This window comes from Thunnus albacares, chromosome 12, assembly GCF_914725855.1.
Source record: "Thunnus albacares chromosome 12, fThuAlb1.1, whole genome shotgun sequence".
In the NCBI taxonomy this organism is placed as follows: Eukaryota; Metazoa; Chordata; class Actinopteri; order Scombriformes; family Scombridae; genus Thunnus; species Thunnus albacares.
Window position 1 is genome coordinate 7463275 of NC_058117.1, and position 26230 is coordinate 7489504.

General features: G+C 39.6%; 3 protein-coding genes across 3 annotated transcripts; 2 read left to right on the plus strand and 1 right to left on the minus strand.

Annotated features, from left to right (window-relative positions):
- Positions 1-384: 384 nt before the first annotated feature.
- casq1a (calsequestrin 1a) lies at positions 385-10045 on the minus strand. Its single transcript, XM_044369334.1, has 11 exons — positions 9601-10045; positions 5812-5905; positions 5457-5557; positions 5161-5272; positions 4805-4878; positions 3236-3366; positions 2589-2634; positions 2442-2496; positions 2142-2242; positions 1903-1977; positions 385-1381 (listed from the first exon to the last, which is right to left on the minus strand). Exons 1-11 carry the CDS (start codon positions 9835-9837, stop codon positions 1085-1087), a joined length of 1323 nt encoding a protein of 440 aa, XP_044225269.1. The 5' UTR covers positions 9838-10045; the 3' UTR covers positions 385-1084.
- Positions 10046-13399: 3354 nt separating this feature from the next.
- LOC122993452 (crystallin J1A-like) lies at positions 13400-18558 on the plus strand. The gene is made up of 10 exons (XM_044367610.1): positions 13400-13538; positions 13999-14065; positions 14380-14556; positions 15147-15245; positions 15332-15424; positions 15512-15668; positions 16112-16227; positions 16480-16557; positions 16716-16855; positions 17056-18558. Exons 2-10 carry the CDS (start codon positions 13999-14001, stop codon positions 17152-17154), a joined length of 1026 nt encoding a protein of 341 aa, XP_044223545.1. The 5' UTR covers positions 13400-13538; the 3' UTR covers positions 17155-18558.
- A 415-nt stretch (positions 18559-18973) lies between these two features.
- eif2b5 (eukaryotic translation initiation factor 2B, subunit 5 epsilon) lies at positions 18974-26216 on the plus strand. The gene is made up of 16 exons (XM_044367609.1): positions 18974-19185; positions 20082-20206; positions 20295-20480; positions 20628-20805; positions 21241-21321; positions 21401-21478; positions 21586-21898; positions 22013-22158; positions 22931-23075; positions 23169-23270; positions 23371-23472; positions 23995-24085; positions 24181-24304; positions 24394-24519; positions 24712-24822; positions 25952-26216. The coding sequence occupies exons 1-16, from the start codon at positions 18994-18996 to the stop codon at positions 26012-26014; spliced, it is 2163 nt and encodes a 720-aa protein (XP_044223544.1). The 5' UTR covers positions 18974-18993; the 3' UTR covers positions 26015-26216.
- The last annotated feature ends 14 nt before the right edge of the window (positions 26217-26230 follow it).

Sequence of the window (26230 nt, forward strand, 5' to 3'; positions counted from 1 at the left end):
TCTAATAGTCAGTATGAACAGAAGAGAAACCTATTTCAATGTTCATTTGGGCACCTGACTATTGTTTTAAGACAGATTTGAAAAATTGTGAACCTGTCCTTTAAATTACTTCCCTTTTTGCTTTGTGATACTGTAAATCTTTTTGGGTGGGGACCCTTCTTTCCCTCCCTCTCTGTGTGGATTCTTGACACAGACACCACTTTCCATATAAAAGCTGGGATTTATATACCCAATGCAGTGACTTACACATACTGGCTTTAAGTGTGTAACTCTGTCAGACATTGATCGGGGCACACACAGTTTTGGAACTGTGTGTGTCCTGATCTGAAGCACATTTAGCCTTTACTACACGACAGTGGGGAAATAAATAAATAATAAAATAAATAATGTCCAAGCTGTCATTTATTTAAGACTTTACAGTAAGTAAATTCTCTTGTTACAAAAATAGAATATGGCTGTTGTTATATTTCATCATCGTAGAAAACATCCATATGATGTACAGCACTTTCAGTGTACAGCGTTACATTGATTTCACAGAGTAGGCTGGTGATACTTAAGACCCATCAGAAAAACCTGCTAGCACCTTTGGATTTGACTTCAGTTGTTTCGATACTGGGGCAAACAAGAAAATAAGTGAACATAAAGAAAACACATTTAAACTGCAACAGACTTCACAGATGGACTCAGACATAATGCATACAACATTACAACCCTCCAGTACTTTGGAAAATAAAAACTCTCATAATATAAAAATCACTAGCAGTAGATGGCAAGGTTTTGAAATAATTTCTTTTTTTTATTGTACCAGACAGTGTTACATGTGGGAATAGAGTCACTGTGGGATCTTAGAACGTACTTTGTTACATGGAGGATTAGTGAATAAGTCGGGGGAGAGGGATAAACGAGAAATGGAATATTGTTCTGGCGAGATGCAGCGTGAGGATGATGAAAAGATGAGATATCAAAATGAACTGACGAATTCAACGTAAGAACTAGTTACAAAAGAGGATGATTTGACACGGTTAATGATGTTGACTCTTGAAACTGCATTGGTCAGACTTATAGTAAATTATGACTCTATGATTTAGAAATCATCGTCGTCATCATCATCGTCGTCATCATCATCATCGTCATCATCGTCGTCGTCGTCATCATCGTCGTCATCATCATCGTCATCATCGTCATCATCATCATCGTCGTCGTCATCATCGTCGTCGTCGTCATCGTCGTCGTCATCGTCGTCATCATCATCGTCATCATCATCATCATCATCATCATCGGGATCGATTTCACCTGACAGAACATCTTCAATCCAGTCCTCCAGCTCGTCTACGGTTGGCAAGTCTTCGCCATCTTCCATGTCCATCCACACACTGTCAGCCTGCAGAGCGAGGAAGAACATATAAAACCAACCAGCTCCGCTGTAGATTTTCTGCCTTAAAGGTGCTTCTTCTTCACTGCCCGCAAAAGCATTATATGTTTTGCAAGCTGGCAAAGCATAGTGCGGTTTGAAATGTAAAAAACTGGCTTTGCAAATGTTTTATGAGGAAGGAAATGCAGTCAACATGTTGTTAGACGTCAAGGATAAACACAATTTGCTTTGGTGAGAAACACTGAATGTAAACACAAATTTTGTTGTACAAAAAAACTCCACCAGGTACCTTTAAAGAGACAGTTTTTGAGAAGGGTTGTAGCTTTTGAGGTTGATTCAGCGAGCTCAAAACAAACATGTAGATACAGCGTTGACGTACCCACATACTCAATGACACATACAGGGCTGAATTAACCTGCTAGGGGTACCCATTTGGAAATCCAGCCCAGGGTACATATGTACAACAGAGTGCAGCAAAACACACAAATGCATGAACCATCTATTAATAAAGTACCAAGAATATAACTCACATCGTCAGCATCAACAACACCAATCTGAGGGTGGGACAGGTCAATTCCAAAAGTCTTCTCCCAGTGTGGCAGGAGCTGCAGGGAAAATGAACATGAATTTTGTGAAAAATATGTTTTATTGTGCTTTATAAACTTTCTCATCTTCATCATTAAATCTTAGTTCTCAGTTGATTGTCAGTTTAACCTCTCCAAAGCAGTCACTCTGGTTTCTGCATATTGCACTGTGGTCATATTCTTACCAGGGGGAAGTCATCGGGGTCAATCCAGACGATGCTGAGGTCAGGGTTGTGTGTGTTATCCTCTGCAACTTGCTTCAGGATCTCCAGGAACTCAAAGCCATCTGAAGAGCGGAGACAAAGACCACATTGAAAATAAAACCAAACAATTGTAATTTGCTTTAAGGGGGCGGTAGAGGTGAATGTTATATTTGCTGATTCTTTATTACTGCTTTATTCTAGATTTGCAGATGTTGATTAGTCATATTAGTAAGGGCTCCTCATGTCAGTAGTATTTTTACATTTAATGTAGGGTTCCTTTACCTAGGTCAGACTCCTCTGCAAAAGCAACAATGTGTTCACCATCAACGTCGTCATCCTGTGGAAACAATAAAGACAAAATGAACACACATGGGAAAACTTAATCTGCAGTCATCCATGATGTTGTGTTTAGAGCATTAAAGTTCTTACCCAGATCTCATACATATTGTGTGGCTGCAGCTTCCTCAGGGTTGGTCTTCAAAATCAAAGAGAAATTATTTTATATGCATTTTGCTTTTCATTCTGGAAGGTTAAAGACACCTTCCAGACATGTTTTAGGACATAAATATCCTCTGCTTGGAATAATAAATTCTCTCTGACATGTTTTTTTACATGAAAATGTTCAGTTACCTTGTGAAAAACGCTATGACTCTAACTCTATACTCTACTCCTTCACCCTCATGGAAAAATCCAGAATCTATGAATATGCAAATATTTTTCATTTCAGAAGTTTAACTGCTGGACACAAGATGTCTTCTACTTCACTGTAGGATTCAGGTTTTCACATCATGCCAGTTGTATACTGGCCCTTGATTGGCTCAAAACTAGTTGGAATGTCAAATATCATGCTCATATGTTTTGTCTTAAACTCAGATTTAAGGTGAGCACAGAGAAACTTTCCTCTTTCAGCAGATGAATGTGAAAACAGCCTTCTAGTCTCAAACTGCACATACATCATTCTGCAAAGTGAAGCTCAGACATCCAACTGAAGTAATAAGAGGAAAAACATGTTTTTGACTGGAGGGGGACTTTAAGTTTTTCCCTCATGAGATCATTCTAGCACAAATGGGACTCACCTGTCATTATCTTCAATGAACTTCACCAGCTCCTCCTCAGTGTAAGGTTTTCCAGGGATGGCCACTGGATCGTCACAGAAGGATTCATAGAAGTCCACCTCATTAGGCTTCAGATCCAGAGCCTTAGCAACCTGTAACACAGGATCAAAAGGATTGGACCAAGAATAAAACACCAGAGAATCATATGATATGGTGTGATGATGGTTAAAGTCAAAATGAAATGAAAAATGCCTTTTTAACCATTTTAGATCACATCCCTGGTCACACTGTGCACCTGTTTAACAATATATGCCCCAAAGATGACAAAAAATCAATTTCTTCATATTTTTCAAAATCCAACGATCATCCATCATGGATGGAATGCAACATGGAATTTAACTGCAGACATTGTGATTATGTGGCATGCATGAATCTTAACCAGTAACCTACCAGAGCATGCCAGGAAATTTTTACTGAGGAAGATATACAGTACAGCAATGAAAACGTGGTCATGTAGATACTATATGTATTGTGTGTGTTTTAATTCAATAAAGAGAAAGAGTGATAAAACTTTTAACAGACACATCAATTTGTTTTGAATGTTCATCCTCCAGAACTAGACAATGTGTAGATCAGTTTTTTTTTCATAATTTAGAATTTCTTATCTAGAAAAACTGATCTACAAACTGTACTTCTAACCCTTATATAAGAATGAGCAATCAATCTTGAAAATGACTACTTTTCAAAGGTCTGAGCATCTCCCTGGGGTACCTCAAGGCTCGATTCATGGCCCATTGCTTTTTTTTAAAAAAAAAAAGATTTTTTTTTGAGCCATGTGTAGGAATAACACCACACTGGTTAATGTAAAATAAATCACATGCAATAATATGTATGACATATGATTAACACATTTTTGAAACAGAGTTTGAATTTCCATAATATCAAATGAACTTTTACAGAGTTTACGCATTTAGTAGCATTTTATGACTAATTCAGACACTTATTGTGCACTAAAAAAAGAGTGGAGGAGAGTGAGGGACTCAAAGGAATGCAGCCTCTACTAAAATTTATGACTTAAGAGATAGTGAGCTAGCAGAAGGGAGGGTGGCCCATCCAGTTTGGGGCAGTCTGATTGTATGTGAAAAGAGAAACAAAGTTGTTAATTTCCAAAATTGTCCATTTTCCTCCTGTGGCTTTTGGAGGAAAGCACAGGTTTTTAATCCTGTTTATGTCTCCTTGACATCCTTATGCCTTTAGGTGAGAGGTCATTCAGTTCCTGCACCTACATAGACAGACTGGTACATTGGTGCTTTGAGCTAAATGCTATTGTATATGTACATGTACATTTATATATATATACACAATGATATGTTCACCACACACACATGTATACAGTTTACACATATTTTTTGTGTTTTGGATTTAGTTTGGTTTTTAGTTTTTCCTATATTTGAGGTTGTTCGGTCTTGAGTACATGATGTTTCCTTCGTCCCTTGCACATATTATTTTTCAGTTTTACTATGCTGTATGTATTTATGATTTTTAAGTGTGTCTGATTTACTTAACCATAAATAAACCATAATTACTCACCTTGGGATTGAAGGTGGCAAAGAACAGGATGTGAGGATGGAACTCTTCAGCAGCGTCGGCAAAAGCCTCAAAATCTGAAATTTTATAGGCATCCATCAAGTTGTTTCAGTAGATCGGCCCCTGTATGAAATATCTAAGAATGTAGACTTGTTGCTCTCAGCATTAATGTAACTCTTTGTATGCTCACTTGAAAACCATTTTAAAATAAAATCAGTCTGCACAAAATCAACATTAAATCAAGCAGCCTGAGCCGGATCATGGTTACATTTGTCTGATATGCAGCAATTATATTGAAAATCAACTGTAAGCAAAAAGATTGAAACAAGTTATCATGCTATCACAGTGCAGATTCTTACGTTCTGACTTGTGACTCTTAAAGTAGCCCACCAATTTGATCTCCTCGTCGATGTTTTTAAAGCCTTTCAGTTCCCTACTATTGTCAATAATTTCCACTGGGTCTTCAAGAACCTATGAAGGAAATAAGGGGCCGTGGTGGAGAGGGTAGGAGACAGCAGAGATAGGTGAGATAGAAAAGAAGAATCCAGAGTAAGGTGATGTGGGTTACATTAAAAGAACTCAAATTTGTATTTAGACACTCTTTTTTTTGCTAAAAACTGGGAGCTATTAACTGGGAGATTATATCCTCACGAACATCATAGATGAACTCCACAAGAGTGTCTGCTGCAAGCTCTCCATCGTACTCTATGACTTCATCTGGTGTGAAGATGTAGATGCTGTCGGACTCCTCAAGGCCTAAGGGGAAAAAGAACATAATAAGTGTTTAACCTAAAGTTTAGACCGGACCAAATGTCTGACATTTTAATTGGCGTCATCCTTGCCATATCTTTTATATTTATCATGCGTAAGAATATGAAAGTAAACAGGTTAGTTTAAATTATTACACACGACAGATTAATAGTCAAGAGGCTGAGCTAGTGATACCGGTGAGTCTCATTTTGCATATTGACCAAAACTCTGCAGCTGTGTTTATTTCATTGAGTGTTTACCTAATTTCTTTGCAACAGCCTTATCTTGCTTTGCATCAAGGAGGCCAACCCCAATTTCCTCATCATCAAACTCATCCAGGACCTGGGCTGCAAGCTGTGAAACAAAGACACTGTCACAGCACTGAAGACACAATCCTGACAGTTTAGTATATAAAACATGGGAAACACATGCCTGTGTGAGTGTGCTTAACGTTCATGTCCATATCTTATGCATTTGAAAGCATTCAACACTGTCATTTACACCTTTTTCACAAAGTTGTCTCACTCCGTGGTTTCATTACCATAAAAGCCTGCTTTTCAGAGCGCTGCTTATGCACTTTCTAAATCTGTATGAAACTTGAACCTCATGACTGACAGTTAGTTTCACCAATGGCGATTCCACATTCACAGGCCGACTGCACTGAGGAAGTAGTTTGAGGGTTGTCTCAGTGTATTTGGAGGATAAAAAGTACGCACACACACACACACACATACACACTGGTGGCAGAGATCTTGAGCAGCTGCTTTTACTGGCATAAATAGTGTGACTAACCAGACTGTCTTGCAGTTTGTTGTGCAGATAATTCTGAACATTTCTTTTAACTTGAAATTGCAGAAGGGTGGGGCACAGTGGAGCGATTCAGAAATCGCAGCTTAGCAGCAGTTAAGTTGCAAAGTATGAAAAATAATATCTTACAGCTATACACAATTTAAATGATATATGATTTATAAATGCAAATTAAATGTTTTGCTGTGGTAACTTTAGCTTTTTTGGTGAGTCATTGGTACATTTTGTTGCAGACTCCACCCTTTTGGTATTTAAGTAGGCTAAAATAACCATTTGAAGGGCAAATGATTAAGGCGAGTAAGGCTTCATACTGTGCAAATAACTGAAGGATACATTTGAGGATCGATTGCAATCTACTTTTAAAATTACTTTCCATTTTCCTGGAACTACTTAAATAGAACTAATAAATTACTATATTAATAACAAATCTGTTTTTTTTCCATTCAACATTTTCAATTTAACAAGGGCATTTTCTGCAGGTATTCCTTAGAGATAAATGTGTATTTGCATAGATCAACTAGAAGTTAGATGTTTATCTTGATTTAAACGTATCATATGAAAATACATTATCTCTGACAAGTATTCTGTAACAATCTTCAGATTTCATAGCTTTATATCTGCTGCAAAGTTGTTTTTGGACATTGATGTTCTGAATGTGTATGTGCAGTAATATGGCTGATATCATCTTTTAAGGGTAACTGAACCTCCCAAACTACATGTAAAGTAAAACCAATAGCCTCTGTATGTGGGATGGCATTTCACAGCTTGACATCTGCATGTTTTTCAACTACACAACATGCATAATGACCTGCCGCTATACACTATTTCATTTTTAAATACTATAATTTTGTGCCTGTTCACTGAGATATACATATACCAAACAACATTTGATAAAAATGTAATTTTTCACCATAATAATGAGATAGTTATTACTGGTGTGGATCCAAATTATTTTCCCATTTTGATATCCCAAGTGTTTAAGGAGGAAATATATAAATCTTTATGTACTAATCTATGTCTGTTTTAATAGACAGTGAGCAGTTCAACAGGTCAGTGCATTTAGCCTCACAAAATCCTCTAATCTAAATAGAAAAGTGGCAAAATTATCGAGTATTAGGTCTAAAGTACATTCCTAAACAACACAGAAGTATGCCATCTTAACAGTTAATTTCCTATGACTGAGGGATAAAACAGAAATTTTGATTTCCTCCCTCACACCAAGTCGGTAACTTTTTTGACTTTTACTGACCCCAGGAGCATTCCTCCTAGACCTCTGAAATTGTGAGCCTTTGCTGTTGTATGTTACTAATAATAAACCTTATTAAATGTAAATCATAATGCATTCATAAGGAGAAACACAAGCCTTCAGGGAGCTCAACACACCACAAAAGCAGCTCGGGATAAATATAGCGCCAGAGCCACACCAGCCCAGGGACTATTTTGGCGAGGTGGCGGTGATGCTCAGCGCTCTGGGATCCGCTGACAAGTACAGTACTGCAAGTGCCAATCACAGTGCAGAGCTGAGCCGGCACAACTGGAGCCAGAACCTCCAGAGCTGGCCTGCAGCCCCGACAGTGAGCCTTAACGCCTCATACAGAGACACCAGAGGCCGTCGAGACGATGTGATACGCTAAGGAGAGCAGCCTCTCTGTCTGTCTGGTTATTAATGTTTTCCTTTCTATTATTATATTACTATTATTTTTGTCCCCCATCATCTCCCTTCATTTTGTTTGATGACAAGATAGACCCATTATTTGTTGATTGGTGGATCTAGGTGTTGTATGAAAATTCTTGCACAAAATTTCTGCCATGTTAATATTTGCAAAACAGATCTTGAAGGCATCATTCAGTTTTACTTAAACTGGATTTGTATGTGCATATGTAAAGTGAGGTTGTATGATAACAGCTGTAAATGAGGCAAAGAAAGTACTTGAATGTCTCATAGGGACTGTTGGTCCTCAGTGTCATCCCATTCACTGATTCTCAATTTGGTTGCAATTGCCAAGACTGTTTTTTTCTGCTGTTTAGTGTGTAAGTTCTTAAAGGAGCCACCAGCAGCTCTCCTCAAAATATAATAATGTGCCAAACAAGTGTATAAGGTGTTAACTCTACACTGTGCAGTGTCAACATTAAATGCCATATAATATGGTTAACACATGATCCAGTGTATTTATTCCATAGACCAATCATCACCCCTATCACTTTTTTTATAGAACTGCAACTTTCACTGCAGACATTAGTATCCAGTATTTCTTCAAATGATATCAAGTGTCTGTCTAAAATATCATTTGAGAACCAGTTAGGTCCATATTGTGTGCGATGTCTAAGATTTCATGTCTGCTCTCCATCAGCTGTAACTTTCATTTTGTGTTCTGTTTTTGGTCCAGTTTAAAATGACTGCAGGATATCTGGGCGACTATAAATGTGTAATTAACTTTAATTGGCAAGAACACAAAATGAAAAATTAAGTTTCTCCTGGAAAATGTGCTTTGGCAGTTTGTAGCATTTGATATACAGATATTTTCTTGGTAAATTGCTGTTTGACACCGAAGCTTTGTGCTGAGTGATGACGTCATGTCTCTCTGTGAGGAATGTGGTGAAACCTCAGAGTATCATGGTGTGACAGGCATATGGAGGTGTTTTCAGTGCATCAGATCCCACACACACACATACACTTCCATATATTATACACCAGCTCAGCCTTTGCCAGAATAAATGATATCCTGGGTCCTCACAGCTCAGCTCTTTGCCTCGGGTGGACGACACTGATGACACACCGCAGACTTGTGACTTCACCTATCAGCATTTCTGAGTCCAGAGAAGCTATTTTCCACCTCGCAGCATCGCTTTCTCATGATAACTCCCTCTGTGTTCAATTTCACGTTTAACACATTTCAAATCTTTCAAAAAAAATAAGTCTGTTTTTACTTTCTCTTTCTACATTCTTCCAACTTTCCTTCCTTTACTGTTTTTAAATATTTGATTTACATCTTAAGCTTATATATATAATTAAAGTTCCTCTCTCAACACCGCTCTGTCTCACCTAAATTGAATTCAACAATATCAAAACACAAACTCTGCTAGATCCTCAAACCAAACTCTTAATAGCATCCTAGAATATTAAAGCAATGTGATATTTCTGTGTGCTGTACATTATGAATCCAGTAGGTCTACTAGCTGTGCTGCTTCCTTATCAGTATGCTATCCTCCTTATTCTATCCATAGTTCCCATCTCAACCCACCTCAAGGGCCAGTTCCTCAATCTCAAACTGTTTCTGGGCGACGCGGCTTGATCCGGGATGGTCATGGTAGTACACCACCATAATATCATACTTCTTCATCACAGACTTATAGTTCTTGGCGTGGAGGTCGTGGACGCGGTCCTTGCCATCATACATAGGGAAGTCCAAGCTCTCTTTGCCCAATGATATCCCCGCAAAGGACAGCAGGACTGCCACAAGCACCCAGGTCCACTTCATGGCTCCTCTCTATGAGACTGTGGATGTATTTTCAGTTTCAGAAAGTAAACGAAGATGAGTAAAAATAAAACAAAATAGTTTGGTGAAAGTGTGAAGAATCCCTTCCAATCCGCGTCACCCAGAAGAGAGCAAGACCAACTCCTGAATCCACCTTATTAAAAACTCCACATGGGCAACTGGCAGTGGGGCACAGGGTGCAAGAGGGGTTGGGCTAAGTTTGACATAGGTGTGAGTGTGTGACATCTATGTGGGGTGTAATCGAGTATGGGGGGCCAGTGCGGTTGCTGGGGTGACAGCTTTGTGTGTAGGTGTGTATATGTGTGTGTGTGTATGTGCATGCACGCATTTGAGTGTGTGTTACAGACATGTCAAAGTGGGTGGAGAGATGAAATGAGGACCAACCTGCTCTCTGTCTCTATCGAGGCTGAGAGCAGAGGAAGACCAGTGATGGAGGTGGAGGGAGATGGTGCATGAGCGAGGAATAAAGAGATAAAGAAGGACAGGATGTGTGTGTGTGTGTGTGTGTGTGTGTGTGTGTGTGTGTGTGTGTGAGTTGGGGGCTTTGAAAGCCTGAGCCCCAAACGAAGAAAGAGTGATATGATGGATTTAGATGTGGTTGCGAATATGAGGGACTCTTTTCCCATATTAAGTGTAGATGGATCCCAGCTAAAAATAATGGATGTGGGACAGAGAAGTACATATCAGGAGGGGGTGCTGGTGTCTAATTTGCTGCTACTGGCACCGGCGCAGCGCTAGAATGTGGCACTGGGTCACTCAGGGACATGGAGGAGAGGAGAGGAAAGGGTGGTGCACCTGCTTAGGACTCAATAGATTTACATAGGTGTCACTTAGCTCTGACTCAAGAAATTTTTTTTATATTTTTACAGTGTGACCGTGTGCTCATTTTGTCCGATCTTTTTGAGTCTGCTCCTCTTGTGCAGATGGTACACGTGTGTCCTGTGCAATGTGTACACGCATGCCTGAGATAATCATCTGTGATATTACTTTACAAATTGAAAGGGAAGAGGTAAGCTATAAATAAATACGTGGTATCATAATACTCTGTCTGACCCCCCAACACACACACACACTCACACACACACACACACACACACACACACACACACACACACACACGTCACGCCCCTCTTTTCAGTAGCAAGACATGCAAGCTTACAGTATTAAAGATTTAGTCTAAGGGAAGGGTTGAAAGGTGCACCATTTGTATGAATGTGTGAGTGTGTGGTGTTGCTGATGGAGTGGAGTAAGCTGTAATACAGTATATCAGTAATGTGTGGTGTCAGTGATTATGGAGAATCAAGCTGAGCTGTTGCTCACTGTAACTGTAAACATTTTAGAAAATGAGTCACAGGCAAGTGGGTTTCATTTCCACATCATGAGGTGACATTAGGTCTTCCATAACAGCCTCTATATAAACATTTACACCACAAAAGAATTCATCACAGGTGAATTTATTAATAGATTAGGAAGTATTTCATTCAGTTCAGTTCGGACAGATATCTCACCAATGCATACTTTTGATTTTACTCAAACTGCTTACAGCCTGAATGTGCTTTTACATCAATCAGCTACTGCATCTCTGTGTTATTCACATTTAAATCTACTCTGAATCACGTAGAGCAGAAAGCGCCTGCTCTGCTGCTCTCTAGGGCCTGACAATTTAAAGGATGTCATACTTTTGGCCATATCCCAATTAGAGAGGTCACAGCAGGTGTTTTAACTTTGATGATGACGGGAAACACGTGCTGTGACATCACTGATTGAAGCGTGGCCAGAGGTATGACCTATACCCTTTTCAACAGACATTAATGATGGCTGCAGTACATTTAGGTGAACCAGTTCTAGTGCTCTGTTATTGTGCATGCTCACTCACTGACACGGCTCACGGGGAAAATTAATAGGACGGAACCATCGTTAATATTATTATTTACAGCTGTGCTTTTGACAAGTTAAATGTCTGCTGAGAAAAGGGCCCATTGAGGGAAGAGCAGCAAAAGTTTTCTGCTATAGGCATTTTTCACAGTGGACATTTTGGCATGTCACAGAAGGAAAAGCACAGGTGTAAATAGTAAAATTAATAATGACTGAATTCCATTTAGCTGCTTCGGTTTCAGGGTCCTGGTGATGTACATGCTGGCTCACTGTCAAACTACCATGACTTACTGAGACATTTGATAAGAGCAGAGCCATCGTTAATGTTATTAGTAACACCTGTGCTTTTCCTACTACGACGAGCCAAAATGTCTGCTGTGAAAAAAGGTCTATTCCTTGTGGATCTATCCTTCAATGTACAGAACACTGAGGCTGCAGGGAATATCAAATTCATAGTATTACTCACTTTTTTCCAGGTTTAACAAATGACACACATACTTACTGATTATTGTGCTCTCGGTAGGTCATGACTTCCCATTACATCTATCTAGAAAATTCAGGTCTGCTTTCATTCTCGTCTTCCATTAACTGCCATAAACATGAATTTCTGCATTCAATGTTATTCTGCTGTACAAATGATTTAATGGAAATAGCTAAGGTAGTAAATGGGAGGATAGAGGTAAAGTGTAGGTAAGGTGACTTATAAACAGTAAACTATAATATTTTAAAAATTTCCTTCAATTCCTTGATACATTTTTGAATCGCTTTTCCTCAAGTGTTCTCTGGAAGGCCTCACTGAACATACTCGTTTAGTCCAACATACTGTGACAAATTTTTTCTTCAAAAATGGAAATGGCCCTTTATTCCTTGGAGGTCAGTTCTTTGTTATCCTATGAATTAATAAAGTAATTCATGCTTTTGCAACCATGAATCTGTTTACATTGGTAAAATGTGTATTATACAATTGGTGGAGAGCCTAATGGTTTGTCCAAATGAGGGAACTTTCAATTTAGTTCAATCATGTCTGCAGCAGTTACCGCTCTGTACTCACCAGTAGATCCACACTGTCACCTAACTCCCAAACGAGCTTTGCTGTGGCTTTGAGCCATTCCAAATAAATGCTGAAATGGGAACTTTAATAAAATTTTAAAGGTCTACTGAAAATTGATAGGCCTATATTAGGGTTTACTTTACATTAATTAGCTTTACAGACTAGGCCTACCTAGTCAATTTGTCTGTATTTTAGATACTTTTTATGTGTAGTTTAGTCTATCTTTAACTATGCCTATTTTGAATACATGTATTTTTAATACATGCATGTTACATTGTTATAATGAAAGGGAATAAAGTTTGTGAGCATGTCCATCTTACATAACAGCTCTGACAATGGCACATGTAATATATTGGACCGAGGCCAATTTTTTTTCCTAGGATGGCGAAATCATGACCCGCCCTACTCTGCCTCTGATTGGCTAGCACTCGTTGCTTTCGTTGGTTAGATTGGTTAGGTTTATGCATGAAGTACGATATTGGTTAGGGTTAGAGTAGGAGTATTAGGATAAGCCAATTAGAGGCAGAGTAGGGCGGGTCATGTCTTCGCCATCCTAGGCAAAAATATATCGCGGACCGGAGGGGGGCGGGGTTATACTGTTGCTTCCCTGTGGGCGGTGCTAAAGAGCTGCATCTTTTCATAACATATCGCCATGTATTGTATTATGTATTGAGTGAAATCAGGAGGTGCTGAGTGTTGAAACCCATTGTTGAAACAAACTACAGTACGACCTGTGGATACATAAACGGAGTCTAAGGTAAGACTTCTCAATGTTAGCCTAAACTAGCTGCTCGGACTACATATCGGCCTGATATTAGCCTAACTTACAATGTTTAAAAGTAGCTAAGTGCCACTACTGTACGCGTAATTGGAGGGTCATTAACGTTATTGAAACTGAAACTGTCACATTCACTACTCGTCATATTAATGCTCGACGGAAACACCAACCTGCTAACATGTTTCATCTCTACAGTCTTTGTTCCTCTAAGCTTTCAGCCTTTAAGCTCTCTGGTTGTTACTCTATTTAAGGAAAAGCAATAGAGTGCAGATAAAACAAGCTGCCTCCACAGTCAGTTACTAATGAGGAATTATATGACCAATTTATAATAACTAGGTCGGCTGCCATTCCAGCCAGTGAACTGTAAACATGACAATAACCATTAAATCTCATCCTCAATTATAACTACCTCCTAAAATCCAATAATACTGTTTTACAGATGGCTGCAGCTCTGGCCAACAGAGCGATAGGAGCCATTGTAGGATCAGCAGTTGCAGATGCAGCAGGTAATGATAACAAAAGTTTGTCTGTAGGGTTATGTTGCACATTGTTTAGCCAGTAGTAAACACTGAGATGGAAATGAGTTTCCTTGACCCACTTCTTGTTTATAATAAATATAAAGCTATAAAGGTGTAATTTTTTACAAGGGTAACTTCTACAAGGTTCTACCTATCTGCTATTATCTGAGTCTTTACCTGTAAAGACAACTTTTACTACAAATCATGTTTAATTTTAATAATCTGTCATTTTAATTACAAAGCTAGAAGATCTCTTAAGTCCTGATCAGATTTAATATGACCTGATGACTCGCCCCCAACAGCGCAGCCCCTTCACTGGGTGTATGACCTCCAGAAGCTGCAGGGGATTCTGGCTCAGGATCCAAACCCTGAATTTCGCACAGAGTCGGCCAACCCGTTCTACAGGAGGCAATCGGGCCAGCAGAGCTGCTATGGAGACCAGGCATATGTCTTGCTGGAGTCCTTGTCCGAATGTGGAGGTACGCATTTACATTTACAACTCATGAAACTGTTCAGTGTGTTAGTTAAGACAAACACCCATGTGCAAACCCAGCGTGCCATTTGATAAAACAGTGGTTGTTGATTGTAGTTTCCATCATTATTGACACTATAATTAGACACGTGACACTTACAGATGGCTCTGTAGCCATGTGATAAGCTCTACATCTGCTGTGGACATGTAGCCCACACATCCTCACTTCACCTCAGTTATCCAACAATTACACCTGCAAGAGAACAATTAAAAGAATGGATTACTAAACATTTCATTAAAAAATATATGTTGAAAATTATATTTTTATTACAGACTTTTCTACCCAAGATTTTAACTTGGTATGTTAGTGTCTCCTGTTGCACAGTATGAACTTATTATCGTTACTTCACCATATCATATCAGGTTTAGGCTGCTTCTTACTGTCTCTGATGGAAATATAAGATGATGTGTTATATCTCATCTAATACTTTCCTTTCATATGTAAATGTCTCTATTGGTTATAAAATATTTTTTATGGCCATGTGACTTTCCAGGTTAAGTTTGTCGTTGTCTAAGCTGTTTGGTCTATCTGCCCAGGTCTAAATGTTGATGATCTGAAGCAGCGCACACTGAAATTCTTTGGGCCTGGATCAGAGTATGATACACCTATCAATGATCCTTACAGAGAGAGAGGAGGTAAGAAAACTATCCGGTAGAAGTGGATAAAGATCTTTTATGTTTTTGACGAGGAACAGCCGACAAGTCTTTTCTGTGTGTGCTAGGGCCCAGACCTCAGCTGCCTATTGAGGGACCATGGAGACATGGGAGTTTGAAGAACTTCCTGAAGAACGTGGATGCGGGCAAAGAGGAGACAGGTGAAGCTCCGCTGTTCAATCCCAGTTATGATAACTATGACATTATCAAGAGACACAAAACTAACTAATGTGTCTTGGTTTCTACAGGCTGTGAGAACGACTGTCAGATTGATGGAATAACCAAACTGGCTCCTGTAGTAGCTTTTTACGCAGGAAAGCCGGACATGCTGGAGAAGGTTGAGCAGGCTGTCCGTGTCACCCAGAACAACGATGCGTGTGTGGCAGAGACTCTGGCAGCTGCAAGGTCAGTACATCGGTTTGCTCTAACTTTAGTATTTCCACTTACTGTTACTGATGACAGTACCACTGAATCTGAGAGTTGAACTATTAAATGAGAAGAAAATCATGATTCTTTTAATTGCAAGGCACACCGGCTGTTTTAATACTGACAGTTTTGGTTAGTTTTCATTAATTTTGTAGCATCCTCTCCATTTCCACTCACTTCCTGTCACCTCTCTACTGTCTGCTACCAGAATGAAGTTACAAATGCAGAAATACTTAGAAAAAATGTATGAAGTGAAATATAATATATATAAATAAGGGATCTGCTTACACAGAGTTGGGTTAGATTAATTAATTTATTCATTCAACTTTTTGTAGAGAAAGAAACCCAGCATGAATTCTATTTGGGTGCCAAACTGAAATTAAATTAAAATAATAGATTGTACATGGAATTATTTCTCCCAGGTTCCTGGAGCATTTCATCCTGAATGGTTCTGATCCAAAAGCCTTGGACACAGTGCTCCATCAGCTTAATGACCCGAACAGAAAGCAGCCACAGGATCTGGACAAAGCGGTCATTGGTATGTGAAGCCTGCAGCATTGTTGCTTCACTACAGCAAAGTCACGAGGCTGAATCATGGGATTAAAGGGTCTATTTAGTCTTCCTCTTTTTGTGCCAGAAACGGTTTCTAATTAAGAGTTAAAGATACCAAATAGTTACTATGTTTGTAATAATCTGAGCAGAATTTTCAATGTGAGGATAAATGAACAAAAAGATGTTTTATAAGACTTTTCATCTATATGTTTGACTGATCATTCTTTTCTGATTTCAGGGCACATTCTTCAGGTGAAGGAGAATTTATCCAAGACTCCCAAGGAGCTAATCCCCACCGTGTTTCCAAACACATGAGGTATCTTTTCAAAACTCCCAGTAACCTCTATCTTCTCTGTGTCGCTCTTTTAATAAGCAAAGAACAGTAACAGGTAGTTTTCAATGACTCAACAAATTATGTGACTTTAAGTTAAAATACCTACGTGTCGTTCACTTCCGGTGTTTATGTTCTTTCAGGTTTGCCAGGTGCGTTCCAAGCAGCGCTGCACGGAGTCCTGACAGCCAAGCAGTACGAGCAGGCTGTCAGAGACACCATGAGCTGTGGGGGATGCACCTGTAGCAGAGGATCCTTCATCGGGGCCTGTCTTGGTGCTCAGGTACGACTGTCTGTCAATCCTTCATTCATTAAACACTTCTTCAGTAAGTCAGGAACTTCGTGTAAATGGTGCTCTTTTGTTCAACCATGATAGCTCTCACTACTCATGATAGGGTATCTACCCAGCTGTCCATTTATTCTGAACAATCATTGTTTTGTATGTCTGCTGATTCATAAAATGTTTCATTTTAATTCCCCCAGATTGGATTTGAGGGAATTCCATCTTCCTGGGCATCCAAAACTCTGCGATATGACTCAGTGTTGGAGCACGCCAAGAAGATAACTAAACACCACCAGTAGTTATTTTTTCTCTGGCAGTCTAATGAGTTTAACCATCTAAGGTGGTTCAGAACATCATGAACAACTGTTGAGCTTCGACAGAACAGTGAATGAAGGTTTTTGTCTAAACTGTTGGACGGCAGGAGCCAGATGTTTTTGTCTCTGTTAAAGTGAAACATGTTGGTTCAGATGTTCTGTACATGTGTTTTTTTTGCATTTAAGTAATTCTCAAAAAAAATCCTTTTGTCTGATATTTAGATGAACTGAACTATGATGCACTGATGGATCAACTGATTTTTCCAACTTGGAGTTACATGTTACTCAATTAACACTTAATAAACAAAGGACAGAAGTGCCAAATTAGATTCACTCCTGTTACTGCAAATATTTCGTTTTTGATAAAATAGTATACAATGCTACATTTGAAATCACATCCCCTCAGCTTCAGGAAGTTGACAAGAGCCATACAAAGGGTTAGTGAACAAGAGAAGACTTGTCATGTGCACTAAGTAATTTCCTTTTTTTCTCATGAGTCTGTCTTCTCTTCCTTTTAGAATCAAATAGGAAATATCACATCCAACTATGTTCTCTCTTCCAAAAAGTATCTCTGATTTTACACAGAAATGTTCACTAGAACATTACCTCTATATGACTTCAATAATGGTCAAATACTGCATGAACGGTAGGATGTTGTAGTTTCCACCTTTGTGACCAAGGCCAGATTAACCACCAAATTTGAGCTGTGGATGGCTATTGACCACTTTGCATTAGGTATTGAATAGCTCCTGTTGCCTTTAAGCACAATTACACTGCAAACACCACACTACACATGTCAGTGCCATTACATTTAATATTGAGCCCTAGAGACCAACAGGTATTACTGATATAATAAAGGTAGAAACCAGCGGTACTAAATATAAAGGTTAATATATTTTAAAAAATGAAGAACCTGCCTTAAGTCCCCTGTCATTTGTATATTAGTGGTGCATATTTACATATTTGCAGCCAAACAGAGTAACTGCTATCGACTCCTGAGTTATTAGTCATGGATCAAAGAATTTCCACAACTACACTGGTACAGAAGTCAGACATGTAATCTCTTTGCATTATAAATTGGACTTCTAAAATATTTTCATTAATGTCTCATTGTTGTATAGACTGATTAACTGGAATTTTAACATTTGTACTGATGGTGGTGGGCAAAGATTGATGCAGGGAAAGCAGTCATTGTATACACGGTACTTTATCCCTGTCAGGACTGGTGGTATAGGCTTCTGCTCATTTAAGTATTTTTTGGGAAAAATTAACATTGTAAAAGAAAAATGTGATAAGAGACCTAACAGACTCAAGGGCATTATTTCTCCATCACATAAGTACTGTACTGTCTGCTGTTTTCAATTGAATAAAAAGTCACAAAGCTGGGAATATTTGTGGTTGTGTAGTTTTGTGGCAGGTAATCACACGACTTATTTTTTCAGTGTCTGTACTCCAGGATATCTTGGACTGACTTTTTGGCACTTTGTACTATTGTGAGGCTGAAATATATTTTTGTTTTACCACAAAAGCTGAATAAAAGCATTTTTATTTTCATTTCCATTGTTTATCTTACATGGAAAATGATTCAGAAAGCAAAATACTCAAATTCCAAGCCATTAAAAATATTATAGATTTAAATGTCACAGCAAATCTGTGTTAAATTAATGGTGTAAAAAATCAAACATAAGTCATAGAAATGCAGTTGAGCATAAGACTGTGATGTGTAACCCATCCCTGACACTGTGATGATTGTGTTGTCATTTTCACTTCACTACAAACTCGAAAATCGAAATTGTCCCACCGCCGCCACCGTAGGTTTTTCTGATGACAGAGTTGGTTAGCATCAGGACGTCAAACATGGCCGGTAAAGGGGGAAAACAGAGTCGCTCAGGCTCTGGCCTCCCAGGTAGAAAAGGTGCAGGTGAGCAGGAAGAAGAAGAGCAGCCGCTGCAGGCTGTTTTAGTCGCTGACAGCTTCAACCGGAGGTTTTTCCCGGTGACTAAAGACCAGCCGCGGGTAAGCAGCGAGCTAAGCTAACTGGAAAGCTAACAGTGGCTAACATGTCCATGCTGTAAACAGTGACAGGGCTGCAGTGACACTGACGAAACCACGTTAACACATTTAAACCTGCAACATTCATATAGGATGACATTTTTTCATTTGTACAGCGACATATAAAGCAGACAGCTAAATCCTGAGTCTCTCTGTGATTTCGGGTTTCTCCAACTACTCTTTGACTCCTCAAACAACAAGCCCTCATGTCTGGTATAATCATAGCAAAGAGGGTTATACTGAGGGAGTGGAAATCAGTTTCTGCTTTAAAATGGCTAAATTACATAGTTTCTTGTCTATACCTTGAAGAAATTCAAAATATTCTGTCCAATACTTACCCTAAGTTAATTAAGATCTGGGGATCCTCTATTGAACATATTAGGAAGGTGAAGTGTCAACTTGGGAACTGATTGTATCCGACTGTATTGTACTGTATTTTATAGTATGTAGATTTGATCCGCAGGATTTTAGTTGTAAAGCCTTTGTCTGGGGCCTTCCTCGACCTCACTTGGTCTTGGTTCTTCTATGGACTCTATGTGTGATCCTCAATCCACCTAAAGACATTTCAGTCATTGTGGGGAGTGACATGCATGCGTGTACTTTTTTCTGTGAGTTGATTTTGTTCTACTTTGTCATGTCTACTTATTTGTTTTTGTTTTTTGTGTTGTAAAAAAGGCAAAATTTCATAAATAAACTATATACAGTATATTTAAAAAACCCAGCAGCATTCAGGCCCTGATTGAACTGTTTGTTCTGTTTAATAATGCTTGTGGAGATAGTTTCAGCCTCCATCATGAGGCTGTACGGTTACTGCACTAGTCTTGCTGACTTGTCTTCTGTCTCATTTCCTCTGGTGACAGGCTCTGCTGCCGCTGGGTAATGCTGCCATGATCGACTACACCCTGGAGTTCCTCACTTCCACTGGGGTGCAGGAAACATTTGTCTTCTGCTGCTGGATGTCCAGCAAGATCAAGGAACACTTACTGTAAGTTTCACTCATGCTTTGTGAGGAGCCACCTCGGTGCATATTATGCTCAATGAAAAAGGTTTTAATCTGTCTTTGTGTCTGACAGGAAGTCAAAGTGGTGTCGACCAACCTCTCCAAACACAGTCCACATCATCACCTCAGAGCTGTACCGCTCCCTTGGGGATGTGCTAAGGGATGTTGACGCAAAGTCCCTTGTGCGCTCAGACTTTGTGTTGGTCTACGGAGATGTGGTATCGAATATTGACATCAGCCAGGCACTGCAGGAGCACAGGTAAGACACCATCTGATCTGACTTATATAAAGTTGAAAGAGATGATGATGTAAATGATCTCCTGTACTACCTTTAAGCTCTGTTCTGTCGCTTGGTGTGAGACACCGTAAACAACTTAAACGACTGGATCTTTTTTTTGCGCTTCAGGCATCGTCGAAAGATGGAGAAGAACGTCTCGGTGATGACGATGATGTTCAAAGAATCATCACCAGGTCACAGGTCTCGCTGTGAGGAAGACGACGTAATTATTGCTATGGACAGCAAGAGCCAGCGGATTTTACACTACCAGAAGACACAGGGGCTGAAGAAGCTGCAGTTCCCCATGGTAACTGAGAGTTTTATAATCACATTTTTAAAGGTGCACTCTTGTGATTTTGCACATTTAGTGAATTTGTCATGGGGAATACTATCGAGCCTGTGCAAATAGAATATCTTCTGGGGCTCTGGGGCAGCTAAGTCTAAGAAAATTCTCTGCTTGGGCTTGGAGACTACAACGTTTTGATAGAAAGCCTGAGTTACAAGTGGATTTGTGGTGTTTGAAATGTAAGGCATTAACAGGCAGAAAGAATTCAGTAAAATAAACTATTGCGTTCCAATGAGTTTAGGATCTAGCTCGACACATTCTGTGGACTAAAAATGAGAATATCTCTGAGTGTGCTGCATTCATTTTGACTTTTCTTTTTTTATCTGATTGTCACAAGTCTACTAGTATATGGAAGTGCAATACTGAATCACTGTTGCTCCTCCTTGTGTTTTACAGAACATTTTCCACAGTGCCAGTGATGAGTTTGAAATCAGACATGACCTCCTGGACTGCCACATCAGTATCTGCTCACCACAGGTCAGTTTACAGCCAGAGACAAGAACTGTTGAGCTCCTACTTTTTAATGTGCTAACAGCGTTTTGTCCTCATTTCTCAGGTTGCTGAGCTCTTCACTGACAATTTTGACTACCAGACTAGGAATGACTTTGTCAGAGGGATGTTGGTCAATGAAGAGGTATTAAACTGCAATAGTTATTTTTATTTAAATCTGGATTACGTAAATGCAACAAATGACATTTAGTGCAACTCATGTCACAATTTATTTTCTTTCATTCAATTCAGATTATGGGAAACCAGATACACATGCATGTCACCAGGGATGGTTACGGTGTCCGAGTGTCCAACTTGCTCATGTATGATTCAGTGTCGTCGGACCTCGTGCGGCGGTGGGTTTACCCCCTCACCCCCGAGTCCAATTTTACAGACCAGAAAGGACGGAACTGCACGTACTCTCGCCACAATGTCTACAGAGGGTCAGGGGTCAGCCTGGGCCACGGCAGCCAGATGGAGGAGAACGTTCTCATCGGCTGTGACACCAGCATCGGTGCCAACTGTTGCATTTCCAACAGTGTCATCGGTAACAACTGTACCATAGGTATGCTCGCTGGCCAGCAAGATCCAAAACTAAAAGTGTTTGAAAAGAATAGATTTGGAATATGTTGGTTGATAAAAGTGAAGTTAAAAACTCTTTCTTTTTTTATTTGAATAGGTGACAATGTAATCCTGGACCATGCCTACATCTGGAACAATGTCCACATTGCTAGTAATGTGAAGATCAGCCAGTCCGTGGTCTGTGACAATGTTGAGGTCAAAGTAGGCGTGACACTTAATAAACAGTGTGTCCTGGCATACAATGTAAGTAAAGCATATATTGTCACCGATTTTTCTAATTTTAAATAACCATGTCAGCTAAATGTACAAGTTTTGAGCACTGTATTTGGTGTTATTGGTTCCTATGTTTTGGCAGCAGATTTAAAAATAGTTGATTATACCATAAAACAGAAATTAAAGAAATACTTTGACATTTTGGGAAATTCTTCCTTTCTTGCAGAGAGTTAGATAAGATAATTGATACCACTCTCATATGTGTAAAGCAGCTGGTTATTTATTTATTATTTCTTGGCCGGGCACAGTGACCTCCTGAAGTCCTGTCATCACTGTGAGGTTGCCAGGCAACCAGGAGAGAATTATTTTGGCACATAGACAAAGCCAGGCTAGCTGTTTCCTGTCTTTGTGCTAAGCTAAGCTAACCCGCTGCTGGCTGTTGCTACATATTTACTGTACAGGCATGAGACTGATATTGATCTTCTCATCTAGATCTTGACAAGACAACAAATAGGAGTATTTCTCAAAAATTTGATTGAGTCATTTATGGTTAAAAGTAGCTCCTCCTTGGCCAAGTAAGGGAGAATGTGAAGAGCATGTCACTTAAAGTAGCTCCCAAGTCTGTGAGAAGTTAGAGGTAGTCCAGAAGACTCCTTTGTTACTAAGACCTACTCACTTGCATCTCACTGTGTCAGTATTTTAAAATGTTCTGGCTTAACTGTGAGGGTGTTTCGATGGTGGTGGAGCTACGATATAACCAGAAATATCTCCACACTTCATTTGCCTGTGAACTGTTTTCAAGGTGGTGATTGGACCAAACATATCTCTACCAGAAGCCACTGTGGTGTCCATGCACCACCCAGAGGAGGAGGAGGAAGAGGATGACGATGAATTCCTCAGTGACGATGCTGAGGTCGGGCACAATAAAGACAAGACCAAACAGAAAGGTGTGTATTGATTCAGTATCGATACATTAAAAAAAAAAAAAAAAACTGCATAAATGTGTCTGGTAGTGAGCTCTATTTTCTTCTGTCCTCCAGTTTTCAACCCAGCAGAGGTTGGAGCAGAGGGAAAAGGTTACATCTGGAAGGCCAGTAGTCTGGATGACACGGAGGACGAAGAGCTGTCGCAGTGTCTCTGGGGTAGGGCTGTTTAGTTAATCCATGAGTCTGTAAAACGGCAATTCCCACAATGCTGCAGTCCTGAGTTCCAACAGCCTGTGTTTTATTTCTTGTCCTCCAGGCTTGGTGTTGAACCCTGACCCTGAGAGCGAAAGCGAGGACAGTGAGCCGGATGGTCCTGACGATCCAGTGATCCCCTCCCCTGAGATGGATGATGTCAAAGGTGGGATTCAAGTTGTTAAGCTCACCTGCTTGCGGAACCATGTGACTGACTGCCCCCTGCTGGCCAATGACACAAAACCAATTATGATAGCCTACCTCTCAGTAGTCCAATTAGTCTGTCACTTAAGCTGATAGAGGCCACAAGCTGAAACATGGTGGTCTCATAATAAAGTTCACTTAAGTCATCTAATTGTCTTGTTTTAGAACAGTATACACACATGTATTGCATTAGATGGGTGTTCTCAGTGGCAGCAGTTTACCCCTTAAGATGGTATCATTCAAGTTTTAATTTCTTGTTCTAGTGCTTCTCCCTGCAATGATCACTATGTGCTCACAAGAACACATCTGTGCATTTGTATTCATCTTTCGTTGCCTGTGTTTTAGGTGATTAATGAACATAACCTTTTTACACTTACCTACAGATGGCCATCTATGATTTCAATGAGGACTTAAATCTCCTCAATGTGTAGAGAGTCTAGACTTCCTCCCCTCTGACTCTCGTCCCTCTTCTGTTCATGTTCAGTCTTCCAGATGGAGGTGTTGGGGACTCTGCAGAGAGGCTTGGAGGAAAATATCAGCTGTGACAACCTTGTACTCGAGATCAACTCTCTGAAGTAAGGAGTCACTAATAATTGCTCACATTTAAGTCGCTCACTCTTAAAGAGATTGATGTCTCACGTTGAGTTTGACATGCTTTCTTTCTTTCAAGGTACGCCTACAATATCAGTTTGAAGGAGGTGATGCAGATTTTAACCAGAGTGCTGTTGGAGTTCCCGTTCCAGCAGCAAGGTCCCCAGCTCACCCCATCCCAATATGTTGCTCTCCTCCTGCCGGTGATTATTTTCTCATGTTACCGTACACTTGACAGAAAGGATGCAGGGAAGACAAATACATTACTTTTTTTCCTTTGTTCTCCTCTTAGTTATTAAAGAAATGGGCACCAGTGTTTAAGAATTATGTGAAGAGAGCACAGGACCATCTGGACTGTCTGGCTGCCTTCGAGGAGCACTTCCTGGAGCAGGAGAGCCACTGGCCTGCTATGGTCAAGGTCAGGCTCAATCAACACTATCATGTTTAATCAGGAGTCTGCTGAGATGTAACAGTTTATTGTTAAAGTCATCTCAGATTACCAGACATGATATTGGTTGTTTACCAGCCACTGGGATGCTTATAACTGTGCAGTGTTTCCTGTGTGTTCATCAAGCCTGGAGCTGAAAATGCTGCATTATTTTTAATCCAGGTCCTGATGAACATGTACCAGCTGGAGATCCTGGAGGAGGACATGATACTACGCTGGTTTTCCCAGGGAGCTACCTCTGACAAGAGCAGACAGCTGCGCAAGAACCAAGGGGTAGGTGCTAGGTACAGGGATAGCAGGCTCAGTGAAGACACAGGACTCACCATTATACAATAAACAAGTTGAGTGTTCAGTTGCTGGGGTAGGAAACCAATGTAAAAACATAATATTAAAGGAGCCCTGTGGAGTTTTCCTCTAAACAAACAAAAGTTATGTGTACATTGAGTCTTATTCACCAAAAATTTGTGTATTCTTGTGGTCTAACAAATGCGTTGAATGCATTTCAAAGCTGATTTTTAAGTATTTTAAATCCTGCATTGTTTATATCCATGTTTATATCTTGCAGTCTTCTTCTCCCCTTCCTTTGTTGGTGCATTGTTGCATTTATTAGTGCATTAAAGCCACCTGCAGATCAGTGGATAGTGTGGAAGGACTGTGTATCACTAGAGGTCAGAAACTCTACAGGGTACCTTTAAGTTCCCAACTTGTCCCAGTGCAGCACAAATAGAAATAACTTTGATGTGGGTAGAAATCATTTGTTATAATATACATAATTTTTACCCTTTCTAAAATAAGGCAGATAGAAATTGAATAAAAATAGACAAAGAAATATTAATTAAAAATAGTTATTTCCGTTCTTCCTGGACATTTAATCTGTTCATATTTTCAGTTTTTTCCTGTAGTTTTGCTTTTTACTAGACTATTCTCATAGGAAAAAAAAGCAAAACTATAGTTGTACGTGTATGAAACCTGACCTAATGATAATTAATTACTAATTAAAATGGTCTAAGAGAAATATGGAGATTGGTTATTAAGGTTTTTATACACTAAACAATCAAACTATATCATTAAATGGAAGAACCTTCTGACACAACTGTAGTGAATCAGTGATACCTATGAACAGTATCCCTGCATAGAAGCGAGTCTAGGTACACACACTGGACCTTTTCAGCAGCCGTGTGTTTAGCTGTATGTTTTAGAAAGCCCATGAGGCGTCTGCACTATCACACCCTGAAATGTATTTTATTTATTTGTGTCTACATTTGTTTTTAGAGAGAGTTGGTCCTCCATACCTGAACATGAGCGTGTGTAAACAGCACTTGTTCACCTAAACTAACCTGATGTCTCTTTCAGTAATGCTGAATTTATGACGGCCCTGTTTGTATTTATTCTCTCTCAACAGCTTCAGAAGTTCATCCAGTGGTTGGAGGAGGCTGAGGAGTCTTCAGAGGAGGAAGGAGAATAATAAGGAGCACTTATGAAAGGACAAAGATGACTTTGTTAAACTTGGTCAAGAAATTTGCTCTATCCTCTACAACAGCTTTCTGCTCCTAATAAACACCAGGATCTGCTCTGTACAGCTGACATACATCTTATCACATAGTGCCTCGTCATGTGACGGCTGTGTGCTGTGAATGTCACTATCCAAATAAAGGAAATATGTTGAAGCCACGTTTGTCTC